At 43.9% G+C, this 27,909-nt stretch overlaps 4 protein-coding genes across 6 annotated transcripts; 3 read left to right on the top strand and 1 right to left on the bottom strand.

Annotated features, from left to right (window-relative positions):
- The first annotated feature begins 223 nt into the window (after nt 1-223).
- On the top strand, nt 224-11,050 carry rev1 (REV1 DNA directed polymerase). Of its 2 annotated transcripts, none has more exons than XM_056434949.1 (22): nt 224-478; nt 1,286-1,362; nt 2,362-2,494; nt 3,036-3,204; nt 3,295-3,819; nt 3,937-4,706; nt 5,173-5,271; nt 5,413-5,529; nt 5,664-5,790; nt 5,885-6,013; nt 6,097-6,251; nt 6,331-6,450; nt 6,541-6,761; nt 6,876-7,048; nt 7,151-7,380; nt 7,490-7,635; nt 7,730-7,981; nt 8,228-8,327; nt 8,434-8,639; nt 8,745-8,895; nt 8,997-9,099; nt 9,202-11,050. In XM_056434949.1, the coding sequence occupies exons 2-22, from the start codon at nt 1,297-1,299 to the stop codon at nt 9,311-9,313; spliced, it is 4,104 nt and encodes a 1,367-aa protein (XP_056290924.1). In that variant the 5' UTR covers nt 224-478; nt 1,286-1,296; the 3' UTR covers nt 9,314-11,050. The 2 variants fall into 2 exon arrangements, with proteins under 2 accessions (XP_056290924.1, XP_056290913.1); XM_056434938.1 differs by having other exon boundaries at nt 8,431-8,639.
- Nucleotides 11,051-12,451: 1,401 nt separating this feature from the next.
- txndc9 (thioredoxin domain containing 9) lies at nt 12,452-15,578 on the top strand. Its single transcript, XM_056431190.1, has 5 exons — nt 12,452-12,538; nt 13,476-13,679; nt 13,882-14,000; nt 14,467-14,721; nt 14,845-15,578. The coding sequence occupies exons 2-5, from the start codon at nt 13,509-13,511 to the stop codon at nt 14,963-14,965; spliced, it is 666 nt and encodes a 221-aa protein (XP_056287165.1). The 5' UTR covers nt 12,452-12,538; nt 13,476-13,508; the 3' UTR covers nt 14,966-15,578.
- A 205-nt stretch (nt 15,579-15,783) lies between these two features.
- Nucleotides 15,784-18,879, bottom strand: mrpl30 (mitochondrial ribosomal protein L30). Its single transcript, XM_056435877.1, has 5 exons — nt 18,617-18,879; nt 17,846-17,932; nt 17,060-17,206; nt 16,641-16,714; nt 15,784-16,466 (listed from the first exon to the last, which is right to left on the bottom strand). The coding sequence occupies exons 1-5, from the start codon at nt 18,656-18,658 to the stop codon at nt 16,334-16,336; spliced, it is 483 nt and encodes a 160-aa protein (XP_056291852.1). The 5' UTR covers nt 18,659-18,879; the 3' UTR covers nt 15,784-16,333.
- A 144-nt stretch (nt 18,880-19,023) lies between these two features.
- On the top strand, nt 19,024-27,776 carry mitd1 (MIT, microtubule interacting and transport, domain containing 1). 2 transcript variants are annotated; one of them, XM_056435856.1, is made up of 7 exons: nt 19,024-19,431; nt 19,518-19,619; nt 19,739-19,875; nt 26,767-26,853; nt 26,930-27,042; nt 27,214-27,274; nt 27,352-27,776. In XM_056435856.1, the coding sequence occupies exons 1-7, from the start codon at nt 19,287-19,289 to the stop codon at nt 27,445-27,447; spliced, it is 741 nt and encodes a 246-aa protein (XP_056291831.1). In that variant the 5' UTR covers nt 19,024-19,286; the 3' UTR covers nt 27,448-27,776. The 2 variants fall into 2 exon arrangements, with proteins under 2 accessions (XP_056291831.1, XP_056291839.1); XM_056435864.1 differs by lacking the exon at nt 27,214-27,274.
- The last annotated feature ends 133 nt before the right edge of the window (nt 27,777-27,909 follow it).

The following is a 27,909-nucleotide window of genomic DNA, read 5'->3' as shown; positions in this document are numbered from 1 at the left end:
CTTCCATATACGTATGCATTTGCATTGGCCTTTTGGTATATCTGTGTGTGGCGTGACAACATAACACTCATGTGACGTTAACCTGCTCCGCAACCAAACTTCCAACATCCACTTATTTTTCAAGTGTTTAATTTTGAAAGGAATAACCGGAACTACTTAAATTCACCTCTTCGTTTTGACTCCTACTGAGGAAAGGGAAAGCAAAGAGCTCAGGCGGCAGAAATGGAGAGCAAAAGGACCGGGAGGGACAGCAGAAATGTGGGAGAAGCATGGCGCGGCAGCACGACCACATAGGGGGATCTCAGTCCACCAAAAGGAGTTATCTTCGGAACAAAGTCCAGGTTGACGAGTCGAGCTAACGCTTGCTGTCTGGAGGGTTTTCATTTCGCTCTGCTTTCGGTAATCGGTGCGCACTCAACGCTCGTGTTGGTCTCTGTCTGCAGAAGTCTGAGGCGAACCCGGTCTGACAGAAGAAAAGGTAACAAAAGCTAAACGCTGGGGGACTTATCTTCACCCACTTCCACTCAGTGCCGTTGTTTGTTTACACCGGCGGTTAACGCCTGAAGTCCCGTAGACCCCGTAGCGTTGCATGACCCATTGTTTAGTGACGTTAGCTTAATTTTTCCCCTTTCCTTTTTTTTCAACCAGCATTGTGCACACTTCCACCCCCCCAGGTCGTGGCGCAGCGACATGTACGAGCACAACGAGCAAGCCGCAGCTAACTTACTGTTAGCCGCTTACACGAGGAAGGGAGACCAATAAATGTGCCACAGTGCCACATGGGGCTCTGTTGTAACCTACCTGTCAAAGGCAAGGAGCCCTGCCCGGGCATGCCCCTGCCCGGGCATGCCCTTGGACACCAGCGCTCCGCGTAAAAACCACGAACGCAACACTCCCGCCGAGTTAACGGTCTCCTCCACGGTGGTGAGACACTGACGGGGCACTGTTGAGTGTGACTTGTCACCACTTTGTCTCCGAGAGAGAGAGAGATGGCAAATAAGTTGCTGCTTAAAACGGCCGACTCTCCTTTATCCGATTTGTGTCGTCACCCTGCAACGCAACGCGCTGCACGAGCGCTGTTTGTGTGCTTCGTGTAACATTTGTCATTGTCTCCTCTAAACAGGCTGTTTTTGTTGTATGCGTGTTTAAAAATAAATAAATAAATGTAAGACCTCAATCAAACAAACATTAACTGTGCAGTGTGGTCTCTGGATAAAGTTTAGCATTGTATGTATTGATGAGCATCTCTCTCTCTCTCTCTCTATCTCTCTTGTGGTGCTTTCAGGGCGGCTCAGCATGAGTCGAGATGGGTGGGCAAAGAAGAGAGCCAATGCCAGTGATGACAATGGTTGGGCTGAACGGGTGAGTGTGTCGGCACCCAGTTGTGTCGTTATAAACGACGAGGCAGAATTAACACCAGCAAAAGGACATTCTCTCAAAAAGTAAAAACTGGTTGGTTATACGACTGTTGGAGAAGGTGTAGCCTGAAGCGAGGTCAATAGGCAGCTGAATGTGGAGTTTTAAATGCTGCCTTTTTTAAGGATGCAAAATCAAGTCAAATGCAGTGGGATGCAAGCCACATGGTTTGTGCACAGTGAGCTTCAGTGTTCCTGTAAAACTGGGATTTAATAGCTGTGCCCCCCCCCCCCCCCTCACACACACACACACACACTTCAATTTCATTATACAAGCTAAGAGCCTTAAGCTGATCACAAGTCACTGTTTAATTAGGTAAAGGCCATACTGTCAGAAAGAGCTTTAACACGGCTGTGAGAGCTTCATGTAGCCATATATATATATATTAATGCATGCCATATACACACTAGTATCAACATCAAGGCCAGGTAGTTTAGATAATATCTGTTATTTTATTTAAATGTAATATACATGGTTGGGAGAGTTCACAGGACAATGCACACAGTACTTGTATATGATTTATTTGTAGAAATTACAAAACAAGACTTAAAGTACAATAGACCTCACAAATAATGAGTGAAAGGATAACATCACAGTCAAATGGTGAGGATAAACATTACAGCACACAGTACTTATGTGTAAACTCTATTATTTATATGTATAATTAAAGTAGTGGTTGCTTGGTTAATGAGTACAAAGGATATATACTGCACCTGTACACCAATGTAGTCGAAGGCCTCATCCTATCAGCATATTAAGATTTTATATATGTGTTGTTTGTAGATGTTTTGTGACCAACCATATATATTTTTGGGCAGTTATCTAAACCACAACACAGAACGTCAACATGCCTTTTAAGGCTTTCTGGGATTCTGCAGGCCCAGTTGTTATGACTTGTGGACGATGTTCTCACTGTGTTCTGTCGCTGCTCTGCCTTTTTTGCAGGGCGGGTACATGGCTGCCAAAATGTCGAAGCTGGATGAGCAGTTTAAATTTGATGCCCCCACAGAGAAACTGAAGGACGGTTCATACTCCAACATTTTTAGTGGAGTTTCCATCTATGTCAATGGATACACAGGTAACGCGAAGCAACAGCACCTCCATATTTTTACATAATATCCCTGACTTGTCTCTTCTCCTCGCAATTTCATCGTCTTTGCAAGAACAGAAGGCTAATGCAGATGTTCTCCAAGAATGTCCCAGAGGAATATCTTTGTTTTGTGATTTTTATCCTTTTAAAAAAAATATTAAGATACACCTCAGCTACAAAACCGTATTATAATGCACTAATGAGTTTTTAATGCTTTAAATAATATATTCATGGTCATCAATATCCCCCTATAATGTGGGTACCAGAGGAAAACTAAATCAAAATGGTCTAAAGAGCAAAGAATCCTAAGCTAAATAACAAGTTCAATGTTTTTTGTTTCACTTGCTTTCAGTTCATAGTTCATGAGATAACTGGCACGATTGTTTAACTTGTGTATATGTTTCCAGTGGTTCTGATGTTTTGGGCAGATCTATATATCTGACTTTTGCGTTGTGTGGATTCCCAGATAGTTGACTTTCTGATTTATTTTTTGGGTTTACCGTTGAATTGTTTCCCTCTTTGTGATTAGAGCCAAGTGCAGATGAGCTGCGCAGATTGATGATGCTGCACGGTGGACACTTCCACGTGTACTACTCTCGCTCCAAGACCACCCACATCATCACCAACAACTTGCCCAACTTCAAAATTCAGCAGCTCAATGGGGAAAAGATCATTCGGCCACAGTGGATCTCTGACAGGTGTGTTCAGGAGCTTTTCTCATTTAATTCTTCTCTATTGCAAAATATTGGCCCCAAATCTCTGTTGACTCTGTAATGTGTTTGAAACAGTATCAAGGCCGGGCATCTCCTGCCTCACCAACAGTACCAGCTGTACACAAAACTGAAAGGCCCACTCTTCCCTGGCACGACTCTGCGCCAGACGTCAGAGATTGCCGGACCCAGCCATGGTCTGCTTCAGCCGAGCGTCCATCAAAAGCTTCATCTGCCACAGCGAAGCCTTCAGCACTCTGTAGTCGAGTACGAGGAGTCCTCGTCCGGCTGCCAGAATACCTCCATCCCTAACGCCAGCCACAGTCCACTTTACCACGGCAACGTCCAACCTCAGTCCATCCAGCACAGCTCTGCTGTTCGCTTCATTAACCCCCCACCCAGTGACTTACCGTCCACTTTCCTCGATGCAGATCCCAGACACAGAAGTCTGCTGTCTAACCCAAGCCCCACAAAGCCCCCACAGTCTACTCTTCAAACGCCTCATACTAATCTCCAGCACCAGAGAGCTTACCAACCACAACCTCAGAACAACTCTTCTTGCAACACTGGCCAGAGTGGCGACAAGGAAGTGGATTTAAAAAGGTGAGTACGCAAACCATTTGTTTGTGTTTTCTTTTGAAATGAGAGATTTTAGATTGTTGTGCACACAATTTGATCTTGTTACAGACATTCTTATTCTATGATCTTTTCATCTCACAGAAACGGATTACTTCAGACCTCATTGGAATTGATCAGCCATTCAAAAGTGAATGAAATGCAAGAGTGTGGCAAAGGTGATCCTTTCCCGCAGGTGGTGAAGGAAGCGCATCTGACAAATGGACACACTCACCTTGTTAATGGTGCCTTAAAGCCAGAGGACCGGCCCTCACTGACTGAAGAACCCTCTGTTGACAAGGACCTGCCTCAACGCAGATTCGAGAGTCCAGAGGATAAACCTCAGAGTCCTTCAGTACAGTTCCAGACCAAACCTGACCCGTATGAGTTTCCTCACAGTCCTCCGAAGCAATCGGACTCGTCTCCTGTCTCTCTGAAGCAATCCAATTCTCACGGAGCCAACGAGCCGAGAGCCAAAACTCCACCACCTACCTACCACGAGGCCACCGGCACAGAAAATCATCCGCTCCCAAAACCGCTGCAGCAACCCATTCGACTGAACGGGAGTCACCACAATGCCTTGTCATCGGACCCTGCCTCGTTAAACACAACCAACGTAATAGCCAAACCTGATCCTCCCGCCGAAAAGGCCTCGTCGCCGTCAAAGTCTTCGGCACAGCTGCTGTCTCGGACAGGCAGTTTGATCTCCGAGTACTACTCTCACTCGCGTTTACATCAGATCTCCACGTGGAGGTCTGGCTTCTCCGAGTATGTCAATGAGCTGCACGGCAAGCAGAAAGCAGCGGCGGGTGACTCTTTTCCTGGGAAAGACCGACTGAGGAAATATGTGGCCCATCACTCTACAGACAGTCGAGGTAAGAAAGGTGGAGTCGCTGGTGCTTTCCCCTGTAAAATCCAGTCTGTGTTTATTTTATTATCATTTTTTTTATGAAAGAAGGTTTGAATTGGTTGTCATGGTGGCTCAGTGACCCACTATTCATCTCACGCAACCGTTACTTTCACCAGTTTAAATTCAGACAATAGCTGCATGTCCTTGCCCAAGCAAAATAAATGCTCAAAATGTCTTTAAAAAAACAACAACAGTGTGTATCATTGTGAATACAAAGAGGTTCATGTTCTAAAAGTTGTACAACATGTTCTCTCTCGTGAGCTCTGATATTTACAATATCTCTGCCCCTGTTTTCTCCAGAGATAGAAGCAGTATTTCTGTGCATTTGTTGCCTCTTTCAGTTAAACTGGATTCCTGGTCATGCAGCTGGCATCATTCCATGTGTCTTTGTCTCTTTTGACGATCTGGTATTTATCTATTTGTGCCGTCAGGTACGACAGCACCTGCGTGCCTCAAGTCTTGTATTTTCCATGTGGACATGGACTGTTTCTTTGTGTCTGTGGGGATCCGTCATAGACCAGAGCTCAAAGGTACGGCTTGCTTTTTAAATGTTTTAATTTCCATGATGCGGCCTGTGAAACGTGATCATATATATATATATTGTGTGTGTGTAGGAGGGGCACCTGCTGTGTAGACTAGTCTCATGTATTCGGTTCATGGTCGTCTTGCAGGGAAGCCCGTGGCTGTGACCAGTAGCCGTGGACAGGGGAGCGTGCCCCTGAGGCCTGGGGCCCAACCTCAGCTGGAGCAGCAGTACTATCAGAGGAAACACAATCATCCTAAACCTGGTGAGAGGACTTGACCTGTAGGTCATGGAGCATGTTGACCTTTATTTTCACAGACCTGGCTCCTATATTTCCCTGTACTTGTCTTACTTTATTGTTACATGCTTGACTCTGTGTACGCTTGGTCTGCTTCTCAGAACGAGCAGATGAGGATCCACACAGAACTCCTTCACAAGAGAGTTCTGACTCCCACTCTAACGGAGTGGACCAGGATGTTGCTACTCTCTCAATGGCAGAGATTGCATCCTGCAGTTATGAAGCCAGGTAAGAAAGAAAAACACACAGACACTCATGGGGATTTATATCAAACGGCACAAATATCTGTTTTGTACTAATCACAGTTGGTTGTCTCTCACAGGCAGGTGGGTGTGAAGAACGGGATGTTTTTTGGCAAAGCTAAACGGCTGTGTCCCTCCCTGCAGTCTGTCCCATATGATTTTGAGGCCTATAAAGAGGTGGCCCTCACCATGTATGAGACTCTGGCAGGGTGAGAAGGACTTCCTGGTCAATGTTTCACTCATTTCCCTGTTGTTTACAGGCAAAAACACCTCTTTGATTTGCTCTTTGCAGGTACACCCATGATATCGAAGCTCTGAGCTGTGATGAAGTGTTGATAGACGGTTCCGCTCTCCTCGCCGAGTTGAACATCAACCCGGAAGAGCTAGCCAATGCGATCAGAGCGGACATCAAGGAGAAAACGGGATGCTGCGCTTCAGTGGGCATGGGTGAGTTTATGTCTTGTGTAAAATCCATCAAGACAGCGTTCCTATTGAACAAACCCCAACTGACTGCTCATCGGTTCAGGGTCCAACATCCTGTTGGCTCGCCTTGCCACCCGTAAGGCCAAGCCAGATGGGCAGTACCTCCTAAAGTCTGAAGAAGTGGATGATTTCATCAGGGACCTGCCAGTGACCAGCTTACCAGGTAGCGACAGCACCACCTGCTGTCCATGTCCTTCAGTCTACAGGCTTTCCTGTGGTAAACATGTGATGACCTGTCCATTCCTTTTCCGAGGTGTTGGGCCGGTTATGGGCAGAAAACTTACTGCTACGGGTGTGAGGTCCTGTGGGGACCTCCAGCAGGTGTCTCTGTCTCAGCTGCAAAAGAAGTTTGGGCCCCGGACAGGACAAACCCTGTTCCGCTTCAGCAGAGGCCTGGATGACCGGCCTGTCCGCTACGAGAAGGAAAGGAAGTCCGTCTCAGCTGAGATGAACTACAACATCCGCTTTACTGGGGTTCGACCTACTTCTCCCCCCCCCCCCCCCCACAGTTTTAGCTTTCTTATCATCTTTGCTTTTTCCGCCCGTCTCTCGCTAACCCCCTTGTCCCTCTCGACATATGTTGACTAGGTTGATGAGGCAGAGTCTTTCCTGACTAACTTGTCCATGGAGGTGCAAAAGCGTTTACAAGAAGCAGGGCTGCGGGGTCGCAGAGTTACCCTCAAAGTCATGGTTCGCAAGGCTGGAGCGCCACTGGAATCGGCTAAATACGGTGGTCATGGCATATGTGATAACCTAGCCAGGTAAGAAAGGGGTCTTCATCTGTGGATGTTCCAGATGCTTGATTATGTCATCTCGCCGTGTCACTTCTTAGATTAATTTTCATCCGTCTCCTTTCCGGTTAGGACTGTGATGCTCGCTCAGTCCACTGACAGTGGTCAGCTGATTGCCGCTGCCGTCATCAAGCTGTTCCATGCCATGAAGTTGCAGGTTCAGGAAATGAGAGGAGTCGGCATCCAGGTTCAGCTTTTTGACGGACATCCCTCTGTCCCTCGGAACTCTGCGGGCCCCGGGACACGCTCCATCAAAGAGCTGTTGCTAGGCCGGGGATTAAGTGTGCGATCTCGCAACAGAGGTTTGTGGAAAGTCTTTTGTGTTTCAGTTTCTATCTTTGTTGTTCCAGATCAATGTCACAGATGCCGCTGACATTAACGCACATCCGGTTAATGTTCCCTCAACCGCAGGCCCGTCATCGGTCTCCTCTTCACACCCTCGGGCCTCTCCCGAGCCGGTCCCAGGAACAAGCAGAGACCAGCAGGCATGCAACCGAACTCCGAAACATTCTCGAGCGCGTCTCAACTTCAGCATCGAGGTCCCCTCCCCTTCGCAGGTAAGGCTTTGAAGAAGACGTCCGCATTTGATTTAAGCAAAATCGATAGAGTTAAATGTTCTCAACATCTCGTTGTTTTTCTGTGATCTCCAAGGTGGATCGTTCCGTGTTGGAGGCGTTGCCCGTGGAGCTGAGAGAACAAGTGGAGCGGTCATGGAGTGACCGTGATGGGAGACCAAGTAACCATCAGTCGCCCAGTCCACAGCCCTCCTCTCCGAGGGCTCGTCCTACCTCCCCTCCTCATCCTCCCGCCCTGTACGCTCCACCTGTTGGCACGTTGCTTCTACAGATTCCAAACCAACCAGACAGTCTGGGAATTGTACTGGAGCTACCAAGTTTCTCGCAGGTAAGAAAGCAACCGTTTTTGATTTTGCCTTTCGCAGATGAAATTGTATCAGAAGGCCAAGTTGTCACAGAAAAATGTGAAAAATATTAATACTTAATAAGTAATGCTCAAGAGGCCCCTTTTTTATATTGATAGGTGAGCTGTTCTTCATACCTCTGCACATCTTTACACATTTATATGAAGCTGATTTCATTGGTTGTGACTAGGTGTTTATTTTCACTAAGTCCCTCGGTTTTCTGACTACAGGTTGATCCAGACGTATTTGCCGCCCTTCCCAAAGAGCTCCAGGCCGAGCTGAAGTCCGCCTACAACCGCGTAACTAATGTCCAGCCTCAGGAAAAAATATGTAAGCCTCCAGGAGACTTTGTTCTCAATTAGCTTAGCTTTGTTTCTGCTGTTGTCAGCATGCACATTCTGTTCATCTCATGCGTTTCCTCTGGATTTTTCAGCAGTTGATCAGAAGAATCCACTGTTACAGCTAAAGCAGTCAGGAATCGGAGTCGTCATTGGTCGAGTGAAGCGGCGCTACAAGAGAAAAAATGCAACGAGCCCTGTGAAAAAAGGTCCTTCCCCTCTGAAGAGGCGTCACGCGGCAAACAGCCCAGGCAAAATGCTCCCACCCTCTATAAAATCACGGGAAACCATGAACATATTACGGGTGAGCCGATGAGCAGTTTCAGACATGAAGATGGTGGCAGTCTGTGACGGTAGAGATTTCTTGGCAGTTTGTGATCTATCCAGCTCACATTACGTTTCCCTTCAGGCTGAAAATGGTCCCTCGACATCAACCTCAAAACCAGACATCCCAGAGCCTCTGGCCAAATTCATCCCTCGCCCTGCTCCAGTGTTGGCCGGCGCCTATGACTTGACGGACATTAGAACACTTCTACGGGAATGGGTCACCACCATAACAGGTACATGGTGAAGGACAGCGCCGTCTTAGCGCCGTCTTAGTGCCGACTCGTGCAGTTACCTATGTTTAATGCATATTTAATCCCTTCTTACGTGTTCTTAGACCCAATGGAGGAGGACATCCTGCAGGTGGTGAAATACTGCACTGATCTAATTGAGGATAAAGATCTGGAGAAGTTGGATTTAATTATAAAATATATGAAGAGGTACTGAACGGTTCAAACCCTCCATTTCTCTGCGTCCCCCTCTTTCGTTCTTTTCTTGCTTTCAGTAATTCCTCATGTGACCTTTCGACCTTCTCTCCGCAGGCTCATGCAGCAGTCGGTGGAGTCTGTTTGGAGTATGGCTTTTGACTTCATCCTGGACAATGTGCAGGTGGTTGTGCAGCAGGCTTATGGTAGCACCCTGAAGGTAGCATGAAGGAGGCGGGAGTTCTTCTTTCACTGCGTGATCCCACTCCACCCCCACTCACAAGGTTTCACAAGGTCATCTGCAATACGAAGTATGACGTCTACAACTTCAGGTTCTCAGTGGCCTCCTGAGAACGAGACGTACAGCGATGTTTTTTTCTTCTTTTTTCACACCATATGAGAAAGTGTTACATGAGCCATGACCATATTTGAGTTTGGACAGTTCATCTTCTACTGTACTTGCTCTTTTAAGGGACAAGTAACACAAACTGAAAGGCAGAAAATTTACTTTGAATCTACTTTGCCAAAAACAGTGATAATTGTAGCGGTTTTTTTTGCTAATTCATAATCTGTCATTTGGAGTTCTTTTATAAATAAATGTGACATTTTATATAAGGATTTTGCTGAACTATTTCTTAAACAAGACATGCTTTTACAGGGTTTTACATGTCTGTCCTGATGAGTGTTTTTTGAAATAGCAGATGACTTCTGCTCTGTGTTCCTACGGTTTAAATATTGTTACACAGGCACATTCTGAGGGTTTCTTTACCACGTATGCAGTGGAATCAGTCTAGGTTTCAAATAACGACTGTGATAAACACAATCATCATGTTTAGACGTCACTTAAAGCACTTTTGTTTTGTTTTGAAATAGTTAGTGTAGCACTAAGACATCAGACTTTATCTTGCGAGAAATTGTAAGAATAAAATATATTGTTTTTCATCAACATTTCTTTGGAGCGCCATGCCACTAGTACTGACCTGTGAACTATTTAACCATCTAAAATATGGTCTGCTGCATACAGTAGTATCTTTTTTCTTGTCTCTTGCAGAAAAAGTGCCAAACCGTGTTATTATAGTATGTAAATAATGTTTTTAAAGATACTTGTTAAAAGTTTTAAAAGAAAAGATGTAATTGAAGGGTGTAACTCCTTGTATTGTTTACATGTAGTGAATTCTTAGTAACCGTCTTGAAATTGTAAAATCTTCTCTCTTTAATTGCTTGTGGGTGTTGCATCATGGAAATCTGAAGCTGGTCAAAGCTCTTCATTTGAGGTTAACTGTTGATTCTCAGTAGCACTCTGACTTGGGAGGATGTCGACAGGGGTTATGCCAATCAATAAGTAGCCTATGCAGTTATGTTTTTCATTAGCAAGCGAGATGCCCCTTCAAGATAATGGAACATTTCATACAGCCTTTGTATCTGAAGTCAATCTTTTCTAGTGTTTCCAGCCTAGTTACCTGTTTTACATATCTGAATATTGAAATACTTATGGATTTGCAGAGAAATAGGTGACCTTAATTGAAAACTCAACGTATGTACTTGTGTACATTATACATTGGAGACATTTGTACGTCTGGCTAAATCATTGTATTTCTGTGACGTTAACGCTCATGATTGGTGATAAGTAGTACTCAGCAGATGCGGCTGGCTGGCTTGTGATCTCACCATCTCAGACGTGTGTGTGGTGGAAACGTTTGTTTTAAAGCAGTGTCCCCTATATGCAAACCAAATCAATCATTTTGGTCGTCAGTCAATGTTTTTTAACTTGTTAAAATGAATGTAATTCAGAATGTGCAAGTCTCCACTCACTTTCAAGATGTTTGCTTCTCTTCACCCGTCATATCTCTCCAGAAGTTACAATTGGCCAGTCTTGTCTTCTATAAACTGGCTTGTGCCTGAAGACCTAAAGCTGTGAACTTGTTTGTAAGTTTTTTTAAATCTTGGTAATAAACTGTAAACTTTGTATTTGTTTTGTCATTGTTTAAACTTACAATCTGTTTAGTAAAAGGCTTTCCAATCAAGATGACACTGCTTCTGAAAATAATCTTTAGATCTACTGGTGCTTTACAAACTGGAAATAGTGATAAATATCTTGATGGCTCAGGGCTGTTTATTTTCATCGTTGTCTACACTGTCCTTGATCTGACAGCGAGGAGCTAAAACAGTAGTAAACTAGAATGGGCACTCGGTAGAGCGCATACCTTCGCATATCACAAGATTGGGCATTGAATTATGAACATTTTGGCATTAGTTGCATGCCAATTGGACAAAAATGTATCGTGCTATGGTAAAAAAAGAGTTTGACCTTTCCATGACCTTGACCTTTGACCCGATTGATCCCAAAATCTAATCAAATGGTCCCCGGATAATAACCAATCATCCCACCAAATTTCAGGCGATTCAAGAACATTTTGACCTGTTCATGACCTTTGACCTTGACCTTTGACCCGATCGATCCCAAAATCTAGTCAACTGGTCCCCGGATAATAAACAATCATCCCACCAAATTTCATGCGATTCGGTTCAATACTTTTTGAGTTCTGCGAAAGATTTTGACCTGTTCATGACCTTTGACCTTTGACCCGATCGATCCCAAAATCTAATCAACTGGTCCCCGGATAATAAACAATGATCCCACCAAATTTCATGCGATTCGGTTCAATACTTTTTGAGTTCTGCGAAAGATTTTGACCTGTTCATGACCTTTGACCTTTGACCCGATCGATCCCAAAATCTAATCAACTGGTCCCCGGATAATAAACAATCATCCCACCAAATTTCATGCGATTCGGTTCAATACTTTTTGAGATTTGCGAATAACACACATACAAATAAATAAATAAATACACGGCGATCAAAACATAACCTTCCGGCATTTTCAATGCGAAGGTAATAAATAAATAAATACACGGCGATCAAAACATAACCTTCCGGCATTTTCAATGCGAAGGTAAAAATGAATTACGTGTGTTATTTTGTTTGCAGACATGAGATCCTGCAATCACATTCTGAAGTCTTATATGTTTGTGCCAATGAACATACTGGTGTCAAGTATTCCAGCAAAACCATCAGTCATTTTCAAGAGTTTCTTTTTTATAAATATTTATATATATATATACATAAGATTATATTAGATATTCGTTTATTTGTCCCACATTGTGGAATTTGCAGGATCACAGCAGCGGGTGCACATTAGATCATTAATAAAAAGATTTAAAAAATAAAACACAATATAAATAATTTTATATATTTTTTTCTCAATATAGGCAATATTTTGTCTGAAATTGAAGCTGTAAAGTCATAGTTTTCCTTTAGCTTTGTGCCGATAATAGATCGTTTATTAAATGCCCGGATGTAGTTTGACGTCAGACTGCCGGGCTGCTCAGACTTGTCTTACTCAGCAACCGTTTGCATTTTGCGCACACACTGAAGTGTCGGCGAGCTCCATCAGGTAACCAATAATTTAATGCGGTGCGGATGCGAATTACCACGTTCACACAGCACATCTTTGGAGTTATTCAGCTCACGCGCGAGTCGCGTGTTTATCGTTGTCCGTGTGACTGTTGACGTCTCCGGGACTCGCGTGGCTAACGACGTTAGCTAGCTTAGCAGGCTAGCGTAGTATTGTCGAGCTAACTAACTTGCTTCGTGTATGCTGGCGGAAGTGAACACGCTACATTCCTCAATTAACTGCTGTGTAATGATCACATGTTCAGTAAGTTTCAAAGGAAGTGTCGGAACAGATAGACAGTAGACACCCATAAACAAGTACGTTTACGCAGCTAGTCTGAAGCTAACAATCGGCATGAAGGTGTGCCCTGACGTCATCAAGGCTTTTTGTCGGCTTCAGTCTGCACGTTTCATATCAACTGGCTGGGCAGCAATGTCGCGTTCACACTTGGTAATTCACACAGATGATGTTCATCGTAAGGTTGAGTTGACGCGTAGCTCATGTTGGCGAGCTTGTTTTGCCAGTGCATTAAGTCCACTTAATTATGTAAATGTTAGAACACATGATGTGTCTCAGTGTTTAATTAAACCGTTTATAATTAATGCAGCCAATTAAAAACACCGACACAACTCAACATCATCGCAAACTACAGCCTCCAAAATGGTCATCATATTGATTCAAAACCTTCAAAAAGTGAACCAAAGTTGAACATTATAACCTTCACAAAGGGATGACTTAATGACGGGGTGCATTAGTCTCAGCCAAATGTACTGTACCTAATAAACTGGCTCTGTATACATGACGTTTGCGCATTTGTAATCGTCTTTGACATTGTTATTGTCGATTTTAGGCAGTAACATCTCAACTGACATCTTTTAACTTCTATGTTTTCTAGCTTCATGTTTCAGTTGAAATGATCTGTTTCGTTCACTCTCAGATCCAGAGAAGGTTTCACTTTGAGCCGGCAACCATGGCCAACCAAATGGACATCTTAGCAAAGGTTTTGGAGGAATCGGCCAGGATAGTGGAGGAGAAGGTGGATGCAGAGCTGAGCAAACTGAATGAAATGGATGAAGATGATTTGGAAAGACTGAAGGAGAAGCGGTTAGAGGCGCTTAAAAAAGCCCAGAAACAGAAGCAGGTATGTGGGATGTTTTCTTCAGTTATCGTCGGTGTCTGAAGCGAAGTTGATGCATCAGTAGTACAAGTGGATCCGTCATGGGAAAATGCTTTTGAAACATCTTGGATCAGCCAACAAAATGGACTGCATGTCGTCCTTGTGTTCGAATATATAAAAGCCAGTTTCATTGTTCTGCTCCTCACCCGAGTTCTCTTCTTTGAAGGAGTGGTTGTCTAAAGGCCATGGGGAGTACAGAGAAATCGCAAGTGAGAAAGACTTTTTCGGCGAGGTCAAAGAAAGCAAGAATGTTGTCTGCCACTTCTACAGAAGTTCCACCTTCAGGTAAATCCACTGTATTTATTGATCATGGTGACGGAGCAACAGGTGTACGAGGGTGTAGTAAAGTAGCTGCATGGATTGTAAAACTCAAATTTGTGATATTGGGCTATATATATATAATTGACTTAACTGCATCATCAGTGATAACCACTCAATCATTTTAGTCCATCGAAAAGCATCAATCTACACAGTGTGCCCTGCATGAGGCTGTGTGCACCAGACCATCACCCCAGTACCGCGACGGTTCGGCTCTAATCCACAAACCATTCCAGCCCTGCTACTAATTGATAAATTGGAGAACAAAATCTGTAATGTAAATCTGTTCTTGCGGCTCCCAATTTAGCTACTTTCCTTTTTAAAGAATGCATAAACCTTTCAGGGCCAGGAGTCAGTGCTTTTAGTTAATTGAAATGAGTGCCTTGTCATTGGATTGCTGAACTCATGATGTCTTCTTTATATTTTTATATAGATGTCAGATCATCGACAAACACTTGACCATCTTGGCAAAGAAGCATGTTGAGACCAAGTTCATCAAACTGAATGTGGAGAAGGCCCCGTTTCTGTCTGAGAAGCTGCGGGTCAAGATCATTCCGACGCTGGCCCTGCTGATCGATGGAAAAACAAAGGACTATGTGGTCGGGTTCGCTGACCTGGGAAACACGGATGAGTTTTCAACAGAGATGCTTGAATGGAGACTCGGCTGTGCAGATGTTATTAACTACAGGTGAGACATGCGGTAGACTCGCACCGTCACTTATTTTTAGGCGGCATAGCTACAGAATTGCAGCAATGAGCCGATGAAAACAATACGCAACCTGATTTTAACGTCTTTTCTTTCCTGTTGCAGCGGTAACATCCTGGAGCCTCCGACAATGACACAGAAGTCGGGCACAAAGATCACGAAGGTGGAGAAGAAAACCATCCGAGGGCGAACTTACGACTCCGATTCTGATTCCGAAGACGATTGAAATGCTCCTACATTTGTCTGGTTTTCTCTCCCAGGGCTAAATTCAGCAGGCAGCCCACTCTAGATTTTTCTCCCCCCTTTCTGTCAGTGACTTGTCCATGCATTCAAGATTTTTTTTATAGAAATAAGGATGTATCCCGATACCCGAGGAAATGCCAGCGATGCAAACAAACGTTGGGCAAACAAAACACAAAGCTGCAGAAATGGTGTTTTCTGCAGGTTACCATAGTGATGCCATCTGGTTTCTAACAAAAGAACCGAGGAGTGTATCTGTAAGGAACCGAACTGATGAGCCGTAACGATACAATCCAAAGACAGTCACTATTTCTAAAATTATTTTGATTTTTAGCCTTATTAAATTGTTTGTCATTTTGCCGTGCACTTCAAGAACAAAGAACCGTGTGTAGAGGATACCGTGTTTCACTGAACCATTCGACCAATCATCTCAACTAGCTCATCTTTGACTAAAACCGTGAACCTCTGAGTGATGGGTGTGCTACTTTAGATGGTTGTTCGTCTTGTGTTCCTTATCAATTCTCATTAAAACATCTTTTAGCATTTAAATGAGTTACTTGTAGCAAGAGTTTGACTTAATAAACAAAATGTAAACATGAGTTTGTCAGTTGTGTGGATTAATGCAACAATATTGTTTTTGTTCGACCCCTCCTTGAAAAGTATGTAATTATTGAAACGGATCAATTTGTCAGCTTTTTAACTAGCCAATATAGACATGCCGGTACCCATCTCCCAAGAAAACCTCTAAAGTTTAGAGCTTTTCTTTAAATGTTGATTGTATTCTAAATGTAAATAATACATAGGATGATTTAATTTCACTTTATTTTTAATATCCCTATCACAATTTTGACTCAGGGCTTTACAATCTGTACAAATACGACATCCCTGACCTTTGACCTCACATCGGATCAGGAAAAACTCAGAATAAAACATTCACGGGGAAAAAGTGACGAAACCTTCAGGAGAGCAGCAGGAGGATCCCTCTCCAGGTTGGACACATCTTTAGTTCAAAAGAGGTCCAATTTTTAGAACCTTCATAAAAGCACCGATGTGAGCAGACGTTGGTTACCTGACTCGGAACATGCGAGAGAAGCCGTCAAAACAAACCAAACCAAAGGGCAACAGGTTGCATTTCATTAAAGATTTTTAATTTGTGGTTTAATAAAGAATTCTGTTGCCAACTTGTCATGGAAAACAGCAACATTTCAGTCATATATGACTGGTAAGGTGTTATTTATTGGACACGTGTTGCGTATCTCCGTAACTCATTCAAAACAACTTTGAGTGTATCGGCACCACAACAGGAAGCAAAAGATATTCATGAACGTAACTATCGACATGATTGAATGTGGCACTAAGACTCGATAGCCTTGGGCTCTACAGGTTGGAGGAGGCGACGAACGATTAACTCTCCTTTGCTGTTAATGTAGGAGTCACCCATGTCCTGTTCAGCAGGGAGTCCGTAGGGCGTCCTCAGCGGCTGGACCCTGCATTCCAGGAGATGATAAGAGGGACACGAAATTATACAAACCGTCTCTTTAAATGTCCAGACAAATAGCGTTAACAGATATTTGATCAAATGTTCTAAAATAATGAAACTAATCTTTTCTTTTGCTGCAAGAGCTTGATTGATGAGCAAAGACTTGAGTTTTTCTTCTTACCTTATAAGGTGCTTGATGAACTTCAGTTGGCTATTGACTGCAGGCGTATTTTTGTGAATTACAGGTGTGTGTGCCTAAATACACGACAGAGAGCAGAGGAACATCTCAGTGTTTCAAGGACAATTTTGCCTCCATAAAATGTTTTGATGAACATTCTTTGTACTGCTTGTTTATCTTAATGAACCAGTTTATTTAGTCCACAAGGCAGTTAAAACACACACATTGTGTGTAATGCTTAATGAGGTGCTAATTCATGTTTATTTTGTAGGTATAAAAAGAACCAAACATGACCCATTTACACAGAAAATACACCTCAGTATCGTACATTTCTCACATGGCTACAGACGCTTGTGTAGGTTAGTTGTCCAAAAAATGTCTGTTATATTTTGTAAAAGAATAGGACTAAACAGAAGCCGTACCTTTCCGAGCCCCATGTGTTTCACGATCTCTTTCTCCCAATACGGTCTTCGCATCACACTTTTGATTCGTGTCACTAGGTGCAGTTTGTGAGGTTGGTCTGGATCGCCCCCGTATTTCTCATGTTCTTTGGATCTCTCTTCAAACAGCTGTGAAGAAAAAACACTTGAACTTTGAACCCTGACAACTGAGAAAGTGATGCTTTAATCATTTAGAAATGCCTCATAGTCTTCTTCTTCTAAATGTAACTGAACTCTGAAAGCAGAGACGGCTCATCTTTACCTAATATGATCGGCGAAGGACATAATTGTACGTGAATAAAACTCTGTTGAACTATTTTTCGAGGTCAAACCTCCAAACCATCTGTGGTGAAAGAGCACCGTCCATTCAATTGAATTATATTGAATTAAATTGAATTATAATTTGAAATAATAATGATTTTACGCGTATTTGTTTTTCTCTCTGATTGAGAAAAAAGTAAAAAAATCATAACACAAAACAAATCATCATTCATACACCATCATTATTTATTTGTTATGTTTGGGGACTACTCACACACCCCAGGTAATTTACCAATATGAACCATGTGAGCTGAATACAAACCAACATGACTATGGTATTCAAATGAATTGAAACAACACTGTTCTGCAAGACAGGACCAACATATTAAAGTGACAACAACTATTTTAGTGGGCATAGTACTTAACTGGTGCAAGTTCCTAAACAAGTAAGCACATTAGCAACTCTTTGGCATACAGCGAACCTGGCACTTTCGACTCGATTCTTACCTCTTTTGGGATTCTTGCTTTGTTAAATCTGCTGCGTGCGGACACCAACCACGGGCAAGGTGGCACAAGTGAAGCTTCCGCCAGGATCTGTAAACAAACAAAAATAAACACACAAGCACTGCGATGTAATATAGAAGAGGCTAAAAGGCAGATGCGTTCCCTGATATAAAGAGCACACAACCTCTCATAAGGTTGGAATGGATTGGAGACAATAAACATTTGATAGAGCCTGTGATTTAGGGCTCGTCTCTCTTTCATGTTCTGTATGCATGTCAGTATGTTTATCTCTCAGCAATAAACAAAGTGTCAACAAACAAACCAACAGGAGATTTAGCCATAATGTATATACTGGGATCGCCATCCCTCTAATATAAGCAGCTTTCGTTAATTTAGAGGATCATTTTTGCAACACTGCGAAATAAATAAGTACTTTCATTTGTTGGGTACAATTAGCTTCTTCTTCTTTTTTTCACAACACTTATGACCTGCATTTTCAGTTGCATGGCCATTGGGATTAATGATCAGTTTATCACTGAATAATTAGTGTGCATCTTTTAGCACAGCAAACGTGTTGAAGGCTAGAGTTGCAAAATGTAATGCACAAAATATATACATCGTAATATCACCCAATTCAAGACAAAGAAATGCAGCGCATTCTCACTTTTAAATACAAATTACGTTCACAGAATAGTCATTTGTTTGAACACGTTATACGAGTCGGTCGGTTTTAAACAATAAAACAATAAAATAAAGACCAAGTGGAGTCCGTACCTTAACTGACAGAGAGCTCAAACCGCGACAGAGAGCTGACATGTTGTGTTCGTCGGTCGGGTCACCAGAAAAATAGAAGAAGAACAAGTCACGCACGCCAAGGTTAACATGAACGCGCTGCCCTGCTGCTGCGAAATAAAGCGCGTGGATCAAACGTTATGACTAAAAACACAAATGAAAATATATTAAGGTCAAATTCAAGAAATTCACGAGAATAACGTGAATTTAAGAGCCGAAAAACAACAGACAAAACACTACAATCACCGCCGTGTCGCCGCCTCCATGTTTCTACACCGGAAGCGTGAAGGTGTCCCATTGAAACGCCTCCGGTATGACAAATATTCCCCCGATAAATTGTCCCAGAGCTTTTTTTGGTCAATGTTTAAGATCGTATTAAGGGGAAAAAAATTACGATTTATTTATATCAGATGTGATATTAATATATTTGATTAATTTGTGTAATTTCTGTCTATAGTATTGCGGACAATTATTCCAGACGGTGGAATGTTCCACCCTTAAGTTTCCCGCGGGAATTGTTTTCGTGGCGCACCCGTGAAGCTGTCAACCAGGAAGGTGGCACAACTTTTTTCGGTGTCTTTCCTGACCGGAGATGAGCATGACTACCCTGTTGGTTTTCTAGTAGCTCGGGAGAAGACGACGGACATACAGAATGACACAAAATCTCGTGGCAGGGATGGAGACGTCCGCCATCTCCGTCCTGAAGCGGGCGGTGGAGCTCGACCACGGCGGCCGCTTCCAGGAGTCTCTCGTCTGCTACCAGGAGGGCATCCAGCTGCTCATGGACGTGTTAAAAGGTAACGTGATACAAAGAAACACCGTGGAGGACGGCGCGGTGACCACGCGGACCATCATGCGTGTTGTTTCTTGTTCCCCGGGGCAGCTGTGAAAGATGACTCAAAGAGAGGCCACTTCAGGGAGAAGATAAAGGGCTACATGGAGCGAGCGGAGCAAATCAAAGTGCACGTGAACCAGATGAAGGAAGGTGAAGGCTGATGACACATACGTGTATTACGAAATATACATGACGAGCAAAGAGGGATTGTATTGTTGTCGGTTACTCCCTGTGCGTCCTAACTCCTATTTCTTGTCTCCTGTGGTCAGATGGGAAGTACCACGAGCAGATTAGAATATCAGAGGATGCTACTGGTTACAGCTACGAGGTTCTGTTCAAGCCCTACATGAGCGGTTTACTCACAGAAGTCTGGGTTCAAGACCCTTACGTACGGCACACGCACCAAGTGAGTACGATCTGAGTTTTTTCATTGCTCCATAAGCTCCAGTGTCACTTTGTGGAAGTTGCTGAGTATCTTGGTCAATCATCCACAATCCTGTCGACCCGGATGAAATTTCTAAAATAATAAACAGCGTTAAGCCAAAGAAAAGCGCCGGTTACGACAGTATCAGCATGAATCTAGTCAAACAACTTGGTCAATCGTTGGTCACTCCATTATCACATCTTGTAAACAAATCATTATCGGAGGGAGTTTTTCCTGATGATATTAAGATCGCTGAAGTGATCCCCATTTACAAAGCCAAAGAAAAGCTTTACTTTACTAACTATCGTCCAATATCTCTGTTGCCAAGCTTTTCCAAAATTTTGGAAAAGGTCGTTCATAAACGACTGTACAGCTTTGTTGCAAAGCATAACTTGTTATACGGAAGCCAATACGGCTTTCGACCAAAGCACTCGACTGAGAACGCAGTCACTGAGTTTCTGTTTGACACCTACACTGCACTTGAACACGGAGAGAACACTCTGGCATTATTCCTAGACCTTTCGAAAGCTTTTGACACGATCGATCACTCAATACTTAAAAAAAAACTGAGCCATTATGGTGTTAGAGGTACGGCACTCGAGTGGTTTAAAAGTTATCTTCGTGGTCGAAAACAATATGTGAAATACAAGGGGTTCAAATCAAAATCATATGATATAACTTGTGGAGTACCACAGGGTTCTGTATTGGGACCCCTGCTATTTATATTGTACATAAATGACCTTCCAAAAGTCTTAAAACGTGTTAAAAGCATCCTCTTTGCTGACGACACAACTATCTATATTTCATCGAAGGACCACCATAACTTATATCAAACTGCAAATGAAGAGCTAAAAATTGTATCGGATTGGTTCAAAGCGAACAAGTTATCTCTAAATGCACAGAAAACTAATTATATGCTTATAAATAAATCAAATAATCCCCCAGATCAAGATTTTAGGTTTGAGATTGACGGGGCAAATGTCTCAAAAGTCCAGTGCACCAAGTTCCTTGGTGTCTATATCGACGACAATCTGCGCTGGCATCAACATATTGACAGCTGTCGGAAGCGCATACGAAGAGGCACATTTGCCCTGCACTCCGCAAAAAATATACTCTCAACAGAAAATCTGCGTTTGTTGTATCACAGCCAGTGTTGGGAGTAAAAAAGTAACGCGTTACTGTAATTACACTACTTTTAGCGGTAACGAGAGTGTAACGAAGTATTTTTTTAAATCAACTAACGCAGTTACAGTTACTGAAATTTAAATGAGTTCGTTACTCGCGTTACTCTCTTTTGTGAAAAATGAACACTTGCAGACAAGAAGACAAGCTAGGCTACTTTAGCTGCTTCTGATCTGACATCGCAGGACCTTGGTGGCGCAATGATATTGTAACGTCTCGGACGTTATGTCACTGATGACACGGAGACGGGACGACGTTATTATTCCTCCCTTTATTGGGCATCCACCAACACAGACAGCGGGCTCCTCTCAGCTCAGCAGCGCGAACATCAACAACAACGGTTCCCGTCAACCACCCGTAACTTCCGTTTTCCGACAGGTTAACCCCGCCTCCCCTCTACTCCGCCAATCACAGGCACGCCTCCCCTCTACTCCGCCAATCACAGGCACGCCCCCTCGACCAGCACGCACGGTGCCACACTGTGATTGACAGCCACTTCCAGTGTTGCCAGGTCCGCGGTTTTTGCCGCTGGTTGAATTTTGTGTCCGCTGGTTCGGGTAGACCTATTTTGCATGCAAATTACATGAATATCTTTAAATAAAAATCCATATTTTAAATGAAATAATTTATTTATACCCAAATCCTACCAAACTGACTCCAGATCAGCACGTACACGCCGACACATCCGCGCACACAGGTGAGCACCCCCCCCCCTCAATTATATGATATGCAGCACCTCAAGGCACCTTTGTTTTCTCTTTTAATTAGTGTTAATACTGTAGGCCAATCACTTTTATTTCATTGGGCCTAATGTGGTAAAAAAAAAACAGTTAAATCACTGAGACAGTTATTTTGTATTAATCAGAATCAGAATCACAACAAAAAAGGAATTTTTTGAAGAGAAAAGGGAACAACAACAAATTTTGAATTTTTCAAGGAGGGATTTGGATTTGGACAACAAGAGCAAGAAGAAGGACAAGGAGAGAGGGGAGAGGAGGAGGAGAGAGGAGAAGGAGAGGAGAGAAGAGAGGAGGAGGAGGAGGGAAAGTAAGGTAGAGGTGTGGTGGGAGTGAGCAGTCCGGGGGAGGTGGGAGGCCCGACCGGGGGAAAAGTTATTGGTGTGGGGGGGAGGGAGGGTCATGAGGGACCTGAACCTCCTCGACCTGGGGAGGGAGTCCTCCTGGGAGTGTCCAGAGGAGGGACGGGTCAGGGTGGGGCCAGGACGTGGTGGTGACTGAACAGGACCTGAGGAGCGAGGGGTGGCTGTGACCAACGGAGGCCCTCACGCTGAGTGGCCATGCTGCTGGGGCTGATGGGGTGCCTGGGTGTGTGCCAGACGGTGATGATGGAGGAGCAGAGGATGGACTCGGCCGCAATGATCATGATGGTCATCCTTCCCTGCAGAGCCAATTTGACTTTTCCCTGGCAGACAGGAATCAGATGGCTGGGCTGGGAGATTGGCTGTGATTCAGGAGCCCAGAGGAGATCCTGATGAGTTTGGAGGGCCTGAGAAGGATGGGAGGGCACAGCCGACGACGACACTGGGGATGAGAGGGGTGGTGGGGCTGTATTCCTCCTGAAATCCACAACCTGAGCTGTCCTCAGGCAGCCCCAGAGCTCTGACTTCCAGCTGCACCAGGTCACCAGGGTGCACCAGGTGGTCCCCTGCCCTCCTGTGGTCCACGCGGTGGTGTCCGGTCTGGCATCCTGGTCGAATGGGTGCATGTGCAAGAGGAGACTGAGAGGAGGGTGTCTGGGTGTGTAGCTAGGGAGGCAGCACAGGACAGCAGGGAGAGGGTTGGGTGTTGAGAACACAGGAGGGGAGTCGAAAGGGCTGGGAGCTCTGGCAGTGGTCAGTCCGTGGAGCCCTGCACGTGGGATCCACCTGCAGGTGGGCAGGCAGCTGGGCAGCTGGGAGAGCGCAGCAGGGAGCTGGGCCATGACTGGATTGAAGGAGCTGAAGGAGGGCAGAGCTGAAGGACACAGGAAGTGCGGGAGTCCAGATGCAGGGAGGATGTCCAGTAGTGTGGGGATGTAGTTGGCACTGCAGGGGAGTCCACCTGTGCTGTGCTGCAGGTGGTGGGGCAGGAGAGGGTGGGGGTGTGACTGCAGACAGGTGAGGAGCAGTCAGGAGTTCAAGACCACAGAGGTCAAGAGCACTGGGGCAGGGGACGGAGGAGTCCTGTCATCTTGGGGTGGGGGCTGGATTTTGGGGGTGGGTGGGGAGTGGGGGGTGGGAGTGTGGTGGATGTGGGTGAAGTCCGAGAACAGTGCTGGGTTGGTTTGGGGCAGTGCTTCAGGGTGGTCGGCACAGTGCTTCAGGAGCCCGGCTGGAGGTGGGTTCGGCTGTTTAAACAGGTTCTGCTTTGTCTATGCTCCAGGGGGGAGGCTCAGGATGGATGATGAGGGGCCAGAGGGGAGTGAGCCTGATGGGGGTGGGGAGGTGGTGCTGGGGTCTGGGGCTTGTTGGTGGGGCTTGTGGCGGGGCTGTGGGGAATGTCTCTCAGACCCAGATTTGTCTGTTCAAGCTTCAGTAGAACTCATTTAGCTCATCTGCCAGAAGAGTGGGGTCATTTTGGTGATGCGTTTGTGATAGGCTTTTGTAGATGCAAGCCAGAGTTTCTTTCCAGACAGAAGCTTTGCTGCTGAGAGCTGTTGTTGTTTCTTCTCAGCCAGTCGCCTCTTAGCATCCGCCTCTGTCTCAAGTACCGTGTACTGGTCCACAGGTCCTGTCCTCCTCTCCTCTGCCTCTGCCTGGTCCTTCTCCTGTCCCTGAGTCTTCCTGAGCTCTGCTCACCCCAGGGTTTGTCCCTCAGCTGCTGGATGGAATACAGCTACAGATGGACTCACAGAAGCAGGAAGTGTGTACTCCAGGCTGTTGGTAGCAGTCCTGTCCCAGTCAGTACACAGTCCAGATGAAACAGTCGCCACATCCCCTCCAAGCACGCCCTGGTCACTTTCTTCACCTCCCCACTGCAGAGCTTGCTCTCTTAGGTCTCGCCTGTATGATCAGATCAGACCATGACGCAGTCAGACGTCAGAGTTTCCAGCAGAGCGAGGAGCAGCTGAGGCAGGCTGATTGTTGTGTAGCAGATTGCCAGAAATGTCTCTCTCTCATTTAATTAACATTCTCTATATTTATTTTATTAGTTGATTTCTTGGGCTGAGGTTTCCTTTGTTAAACCAAAGAGTCATCCAAGAGTCCGGCCCAGCCGCCTCCACGCCGCAGTCTGTGTTCTCAGCAGTGTTGGTCCACGCACGCGGCCCTCCGCGGGCGCGGCAAAAACCCGGGGAGAATAGAACCCACGTGGGTGGATGATAAAAGTGGATGATAATGATCCAGGCAAGCAGAACAGTGTTGCACCAGCCGCAAACCGCGTTAGCACGCTGTTTCACGTAAAGCACATTCCTCCACCCTTTTTTTTTACCGAGCCCTTTCCGGGCGGTCCGAACAGCTGGAGCGGAAGCCCAGCGAGCGCGAGAGAGATGTCGGCGCGAAAAGCAGAACAGATTCCGGAGGAACAGAACGGGGAGGAGGAGGAGAAGTCTCTCCCAGCAGCTGGTACCCGCAGCAGCTGCAGTACGTCAGTTGAGCGGAGCGGAGAGAGATGCCCGCAAATATGCGCGAGAGCCCTGTCAGATGTCCCGTCGCCCGCGAACGTTTCCCTTTCCCGCGTTTCACTCACGGCCAAGGTGAAGCACACCTATAAAATGTCCAAAAATGTCAATAACTCCACAGAAGTTAAAAAGTAAAAAAGTTGAGTAAAGTTGTTGGAGTTGTTTTCTCAGGTTTCTTCCTCTGTGAAAGAGCTCCAGAAATCAAAGTATTAAAACGAAAAAAAAAAAAACAAAAACATCACCAACACACACCGGGGGCGACTTTTCAAGCGCCATCAGTTAACTAAAAAAGGGACTTTTGTACTCCTGCTTGATTTGAAGGCCTGTTGCCCTGTTGATTGCAATAAATAGGTCTACAACATGTTTATTGTGTTTGACTGTTTATGACATTAAAAAAGCAGACATAAAAGTAACTAAAAAGTTACTTTCCCAAGTAACTAATTACTTTGGATATACAGTAACTAGTAAAGTAATTCAATTACTTTTAAAAGAAGTAACTAGTAACTATAACTAATTACTAATTTTCAGTAACTTGCCCAACACTGATCACAGCCTTGTCCATCTGCACCTCTTGTATTGTAATATGCTCTGGGGATCCGCAGCTAAAACTCAGGTCAAATGTATCGAGATTTTACAAAAAAGGGCTGTGCGGATCATCTGCAACGTGAAGAACAATGAACACACTGAGCCGCTTTTTAAGAGATTGGGCATTCTGAGATTTACAGATCTACATTTGTGTCAAACAGGAATTTTTATGTTCAGATTTATGAATAATAATCTGCCACATAATCTGTTACGTATGTTCACAAGGAACACAAATGTCGACGACCACAACACGCGGCTGCGTGGTGGCATTCATATAAATAAACATACAGTCGACATTGTATTTAAAAGCTTCATCTGTCGAGGTCCAAAGCTCTGGAGACAAATTCCGGACGAGGTCAAATCGGCATCCACTACCAATGCATTTGGTTCTCGCCTTAAACGCCATCTCACTTCTTTTTGAAAGTTTTTAATATTGATATACAGCCTGGCGGCACAGTACAATAGAGGAAAAATATTTAAAATAAAATGTATATACATAATTTGATGTTCGTGATATTAATTTTATTTATTTTTTCTAAATTATCAGTAGTTCACATTTGTCTTTTATTAATATTTTTGACTATGACTGTTTTTTTTTCTTTTGGTTTTCTTTTCCCTATTCTGGTTTTATGTTGTTGTTACTTGTACGACATTTTATGTTTTCATCCATATGTGTGTGTACTGTCTGTGTGCCTGTAGTAGTAGTTGGTAGGGGGGGGGGGGTGAAAGGGTTAGGGGAGGGGCCGTCCAACTCCTCATCTCAGAGGAGCCTACAGACCTCGGTCTTTGGACGGTCCTCCATTCGTACATTTTTTTCCTGTTGTTAATGTCTGCCAGTATGTACACATTATGTATGTACTTATGGAAATAAATTACTTACTTAATTACTTACTTACTTGGTCATTATGATTAATGGTAACTTTGTTTGGTTTAAATGAGAATATAAACCACTAAATACACCATACTTACTGACATAAGGTGCTTTATTACTGTATCTTGAGATGTTAATAGGGTGAAATATCCTAGATGGTGCATTCCTCATTTAATTAGTTTAATCAGGTTACAAAAGTAATGTCCTCAAATTGTCAACGTTGGTATTGTATTTGTAACAGATAAACAACTTTAATGATTGATTTATATAATTGTGACTGATTTATTATCAGTGAGTTGAAGAAGCATATTCATTAAAAACTTGACTGTTCAATTTGGCGTGAATAATGCATAATTGCATTGTGTTATTGAGAAATCATTAGTTGTGTTAATTAAAATGAATTTGAGAGAAGTTTAGTTCATAATAAGCCTGGTGTGAGCTCTAAAAGTTGCTTTTCTTGCATCCCACAATACACAGAGCAGTTGAAATAGAAAAGTATAACATTTTCAGATTCACAAAGCACTTTGTATCTTTATATTTACATCTAACGTATAGTTCTAAATTGTAATGTCATCTTAAAACTGTACCACACTGCGTCGCCATTCTCTCCACTACAGTTGTACAACTTCCTGCGGTTCTGTGAGATGCTGCTAAAAGCGTCCTGCAAGGTGAAAACGATCCATCTCCTCACCTCACAGGATGAAGTAGGTTGTTTCACGAATGAGGTCACACCGTGTGGTGATTGCACGTTGTTTCACTGCCATTCGTCCCATTCTGCAGGCGGACAGCCGCCAGCAGAGCAGCGCTCTGGCGGAGCTGACAGAGAGTCTGAGTGCTCTGGGACTGACTCTGGATCTGCAGTACTCCTCCACGATACACGACAGGGAGATCAGGTACAGCTGCAACTGACACGTGAAGGTCATAGATACATTGTTTTTCAATGGTTGTCTATTTTTCTTGCTTCAGTTTGTTGTATTTATTTTCACATGTGCCCTCCTCTCTCTGCGTGTGGCTTTTTTTTTTTATGGCAGTTAGTCCAATTTTTTAATTTGTATTTATTTTAGGTTTGACAATGGTTGGATCATAAAGATAGGAAGAGGGCTAGATTACTTCAAGAGACCTAAGGTGAGAATTATTAGTCAGCATTTTCTATTTCTATTGTCAGAACTACGGTGCTGAATGTCTTGTGTCTCATCTTCCAGGGTCGATTCTCCATTGGATATTGTGACTATGACCTGCGGCAGTGTCAGGAGACCAATGTAGACATTTTTCACACCAAACACACAAAAACACTATGATTGATTCATAAAGCTTGAATACATATCTATTTTTTCCATCGTAATTTAGTTCCTGGCCTCAGAACTCACAAACAGATCTGCTGTGTTGTGGGATTTGCCTTAACTCCAACATGCATGTGATCGGCCTTATAACAACTGTGTAACTGAGCAGATTTGATCAGGTTTCACAAAATGCTTTTCGTCACACTGGTAAATAATTATTGTCCTTTTTTTTTTTTTTTTTAAATATAAGAGTTTTTATGACTTATTTTTTAACTTTTCTATTGCTGTATGCTTGTAGGATGTCATATCGCCATCTGGTGGACAAATACATTAAAACATAAACAAACTATGTGTGAAGTCTGTTTTATTATTTTATTTTAACGATGAAATGAGCTTTTCCAGCTACCGGCCTTATATAAAAACACTTTTTAACCATTCTCCCTCACACTCTGCTGCTATCAAGAGGAACTCTAGGATCAC

This window comes from Pseudoliparis swirei, chromosome 2, assembly GCF_029220125.1.
Source record: "Pseudoliparis swirei isolate HS2019 ecotype Mariana Trench chromosome 2, NWPU_hadal_v1, whole genome shotgun sequence".
Classification (NCBI taxonomy): Eukaryota; Metazoa; Chordata; class Actinopteri; order Perciformes; family Liparidae; genus Pseudoliparis; species Pseudoliparis swirei.
The sequence above is the reverse complement of the archived record's forward strand: the minus strand, read 5'-3'. Positions and strand labels throughout refer to the sequence as shown.

Excerpts from the sequence above, each read along its gene's own strand:
- mitd1 (XM_056435856.1), top strand. The coding sequence starts at position 19,287 with ATGACACAAAATCTCGTGGCAGGGATGGAGACGTCCGCCATCTCCGTC. Across the intron at positions 19,876-26,766 it reads ACGTACGGCACACGCACCAA|TTGTACAACTTCCTGCGGTT; the intron begins GTGAGTACGATC and ends TCTCCACTACAG. Across the intron at positions 27,275-27,351 it reads ATTACTTCAAGAGACCTAAG|GGTCGATTCTCCATTGGATA; the intron begins GTGAGAATTATT and ends CTCATCTTCCAG.
- mrpl30 (XM_056435877.1), bottom strand. The coding sequence starts at position 18,658 with ATGTCAGCTCTCTGTCGCGGTTTGAGCTCTCTGTCAGTTAAG. Across the intron at positions 17,207-17,845 it reads AAGCAAGAATCCCAAAAGAG|CTGTTTGAAGAGAGATCCAA; the intron begins GTAAGAATCGAG and ends TTTTCTTCACAG. Across the intron at positions 16,715-17,059 it reads AACACATGGGGCTCGGAAAG|GCACACACACCTGTAATTCA; the intron begins GTACGGCTTCTG and ends TCGTGTATTTAG.
- txndc9 (XM_056431190.1), top strand. The coding sequence starts at position 13,509 with ATGGCCAACCAAATGGACATCTTAGCAAAGGTTTTGGAGGAATCGGCC. Across the intron at positions 13,680-13,881 it reads AAGCCCAGAAACAGAAGCAG|GAGTGGTTGTCTAAAGGCCA; the intron begins GTATGTGGGATG and ends TCTTCTTTGAAG. Across the intron at positions 14,001-14,466 it reads TACAGAAGTTCCACCTTCAG|ATGTCAGATCATCGACAAAC; the intron begins GTAAATCCACTG and ends ATTTTTATATAG.
- rev1 (XM_056434938.1), top strand. The coding sequence starts at position 1,297 with ATGAGTCGAGATGGGTGGGCAAAGAAGAGAGCCAATGCCAGTGATGAC. Across the intron at positions 8,640-8,744 it reads AAACCATGAACATATTACGG|GCTGAAAATGGTCCCTCGAC; the intron begins GTGAGCCGATGA and ends GTTTCCCTTCAG. Across the intron at positions 8,896-8,996 it reads ATGGGTCACCACCATAACAG|ACCCAATGGAGGAGGACATC; the intron begins GTACATGGTGAA and ends ACGTGTTCTTAG.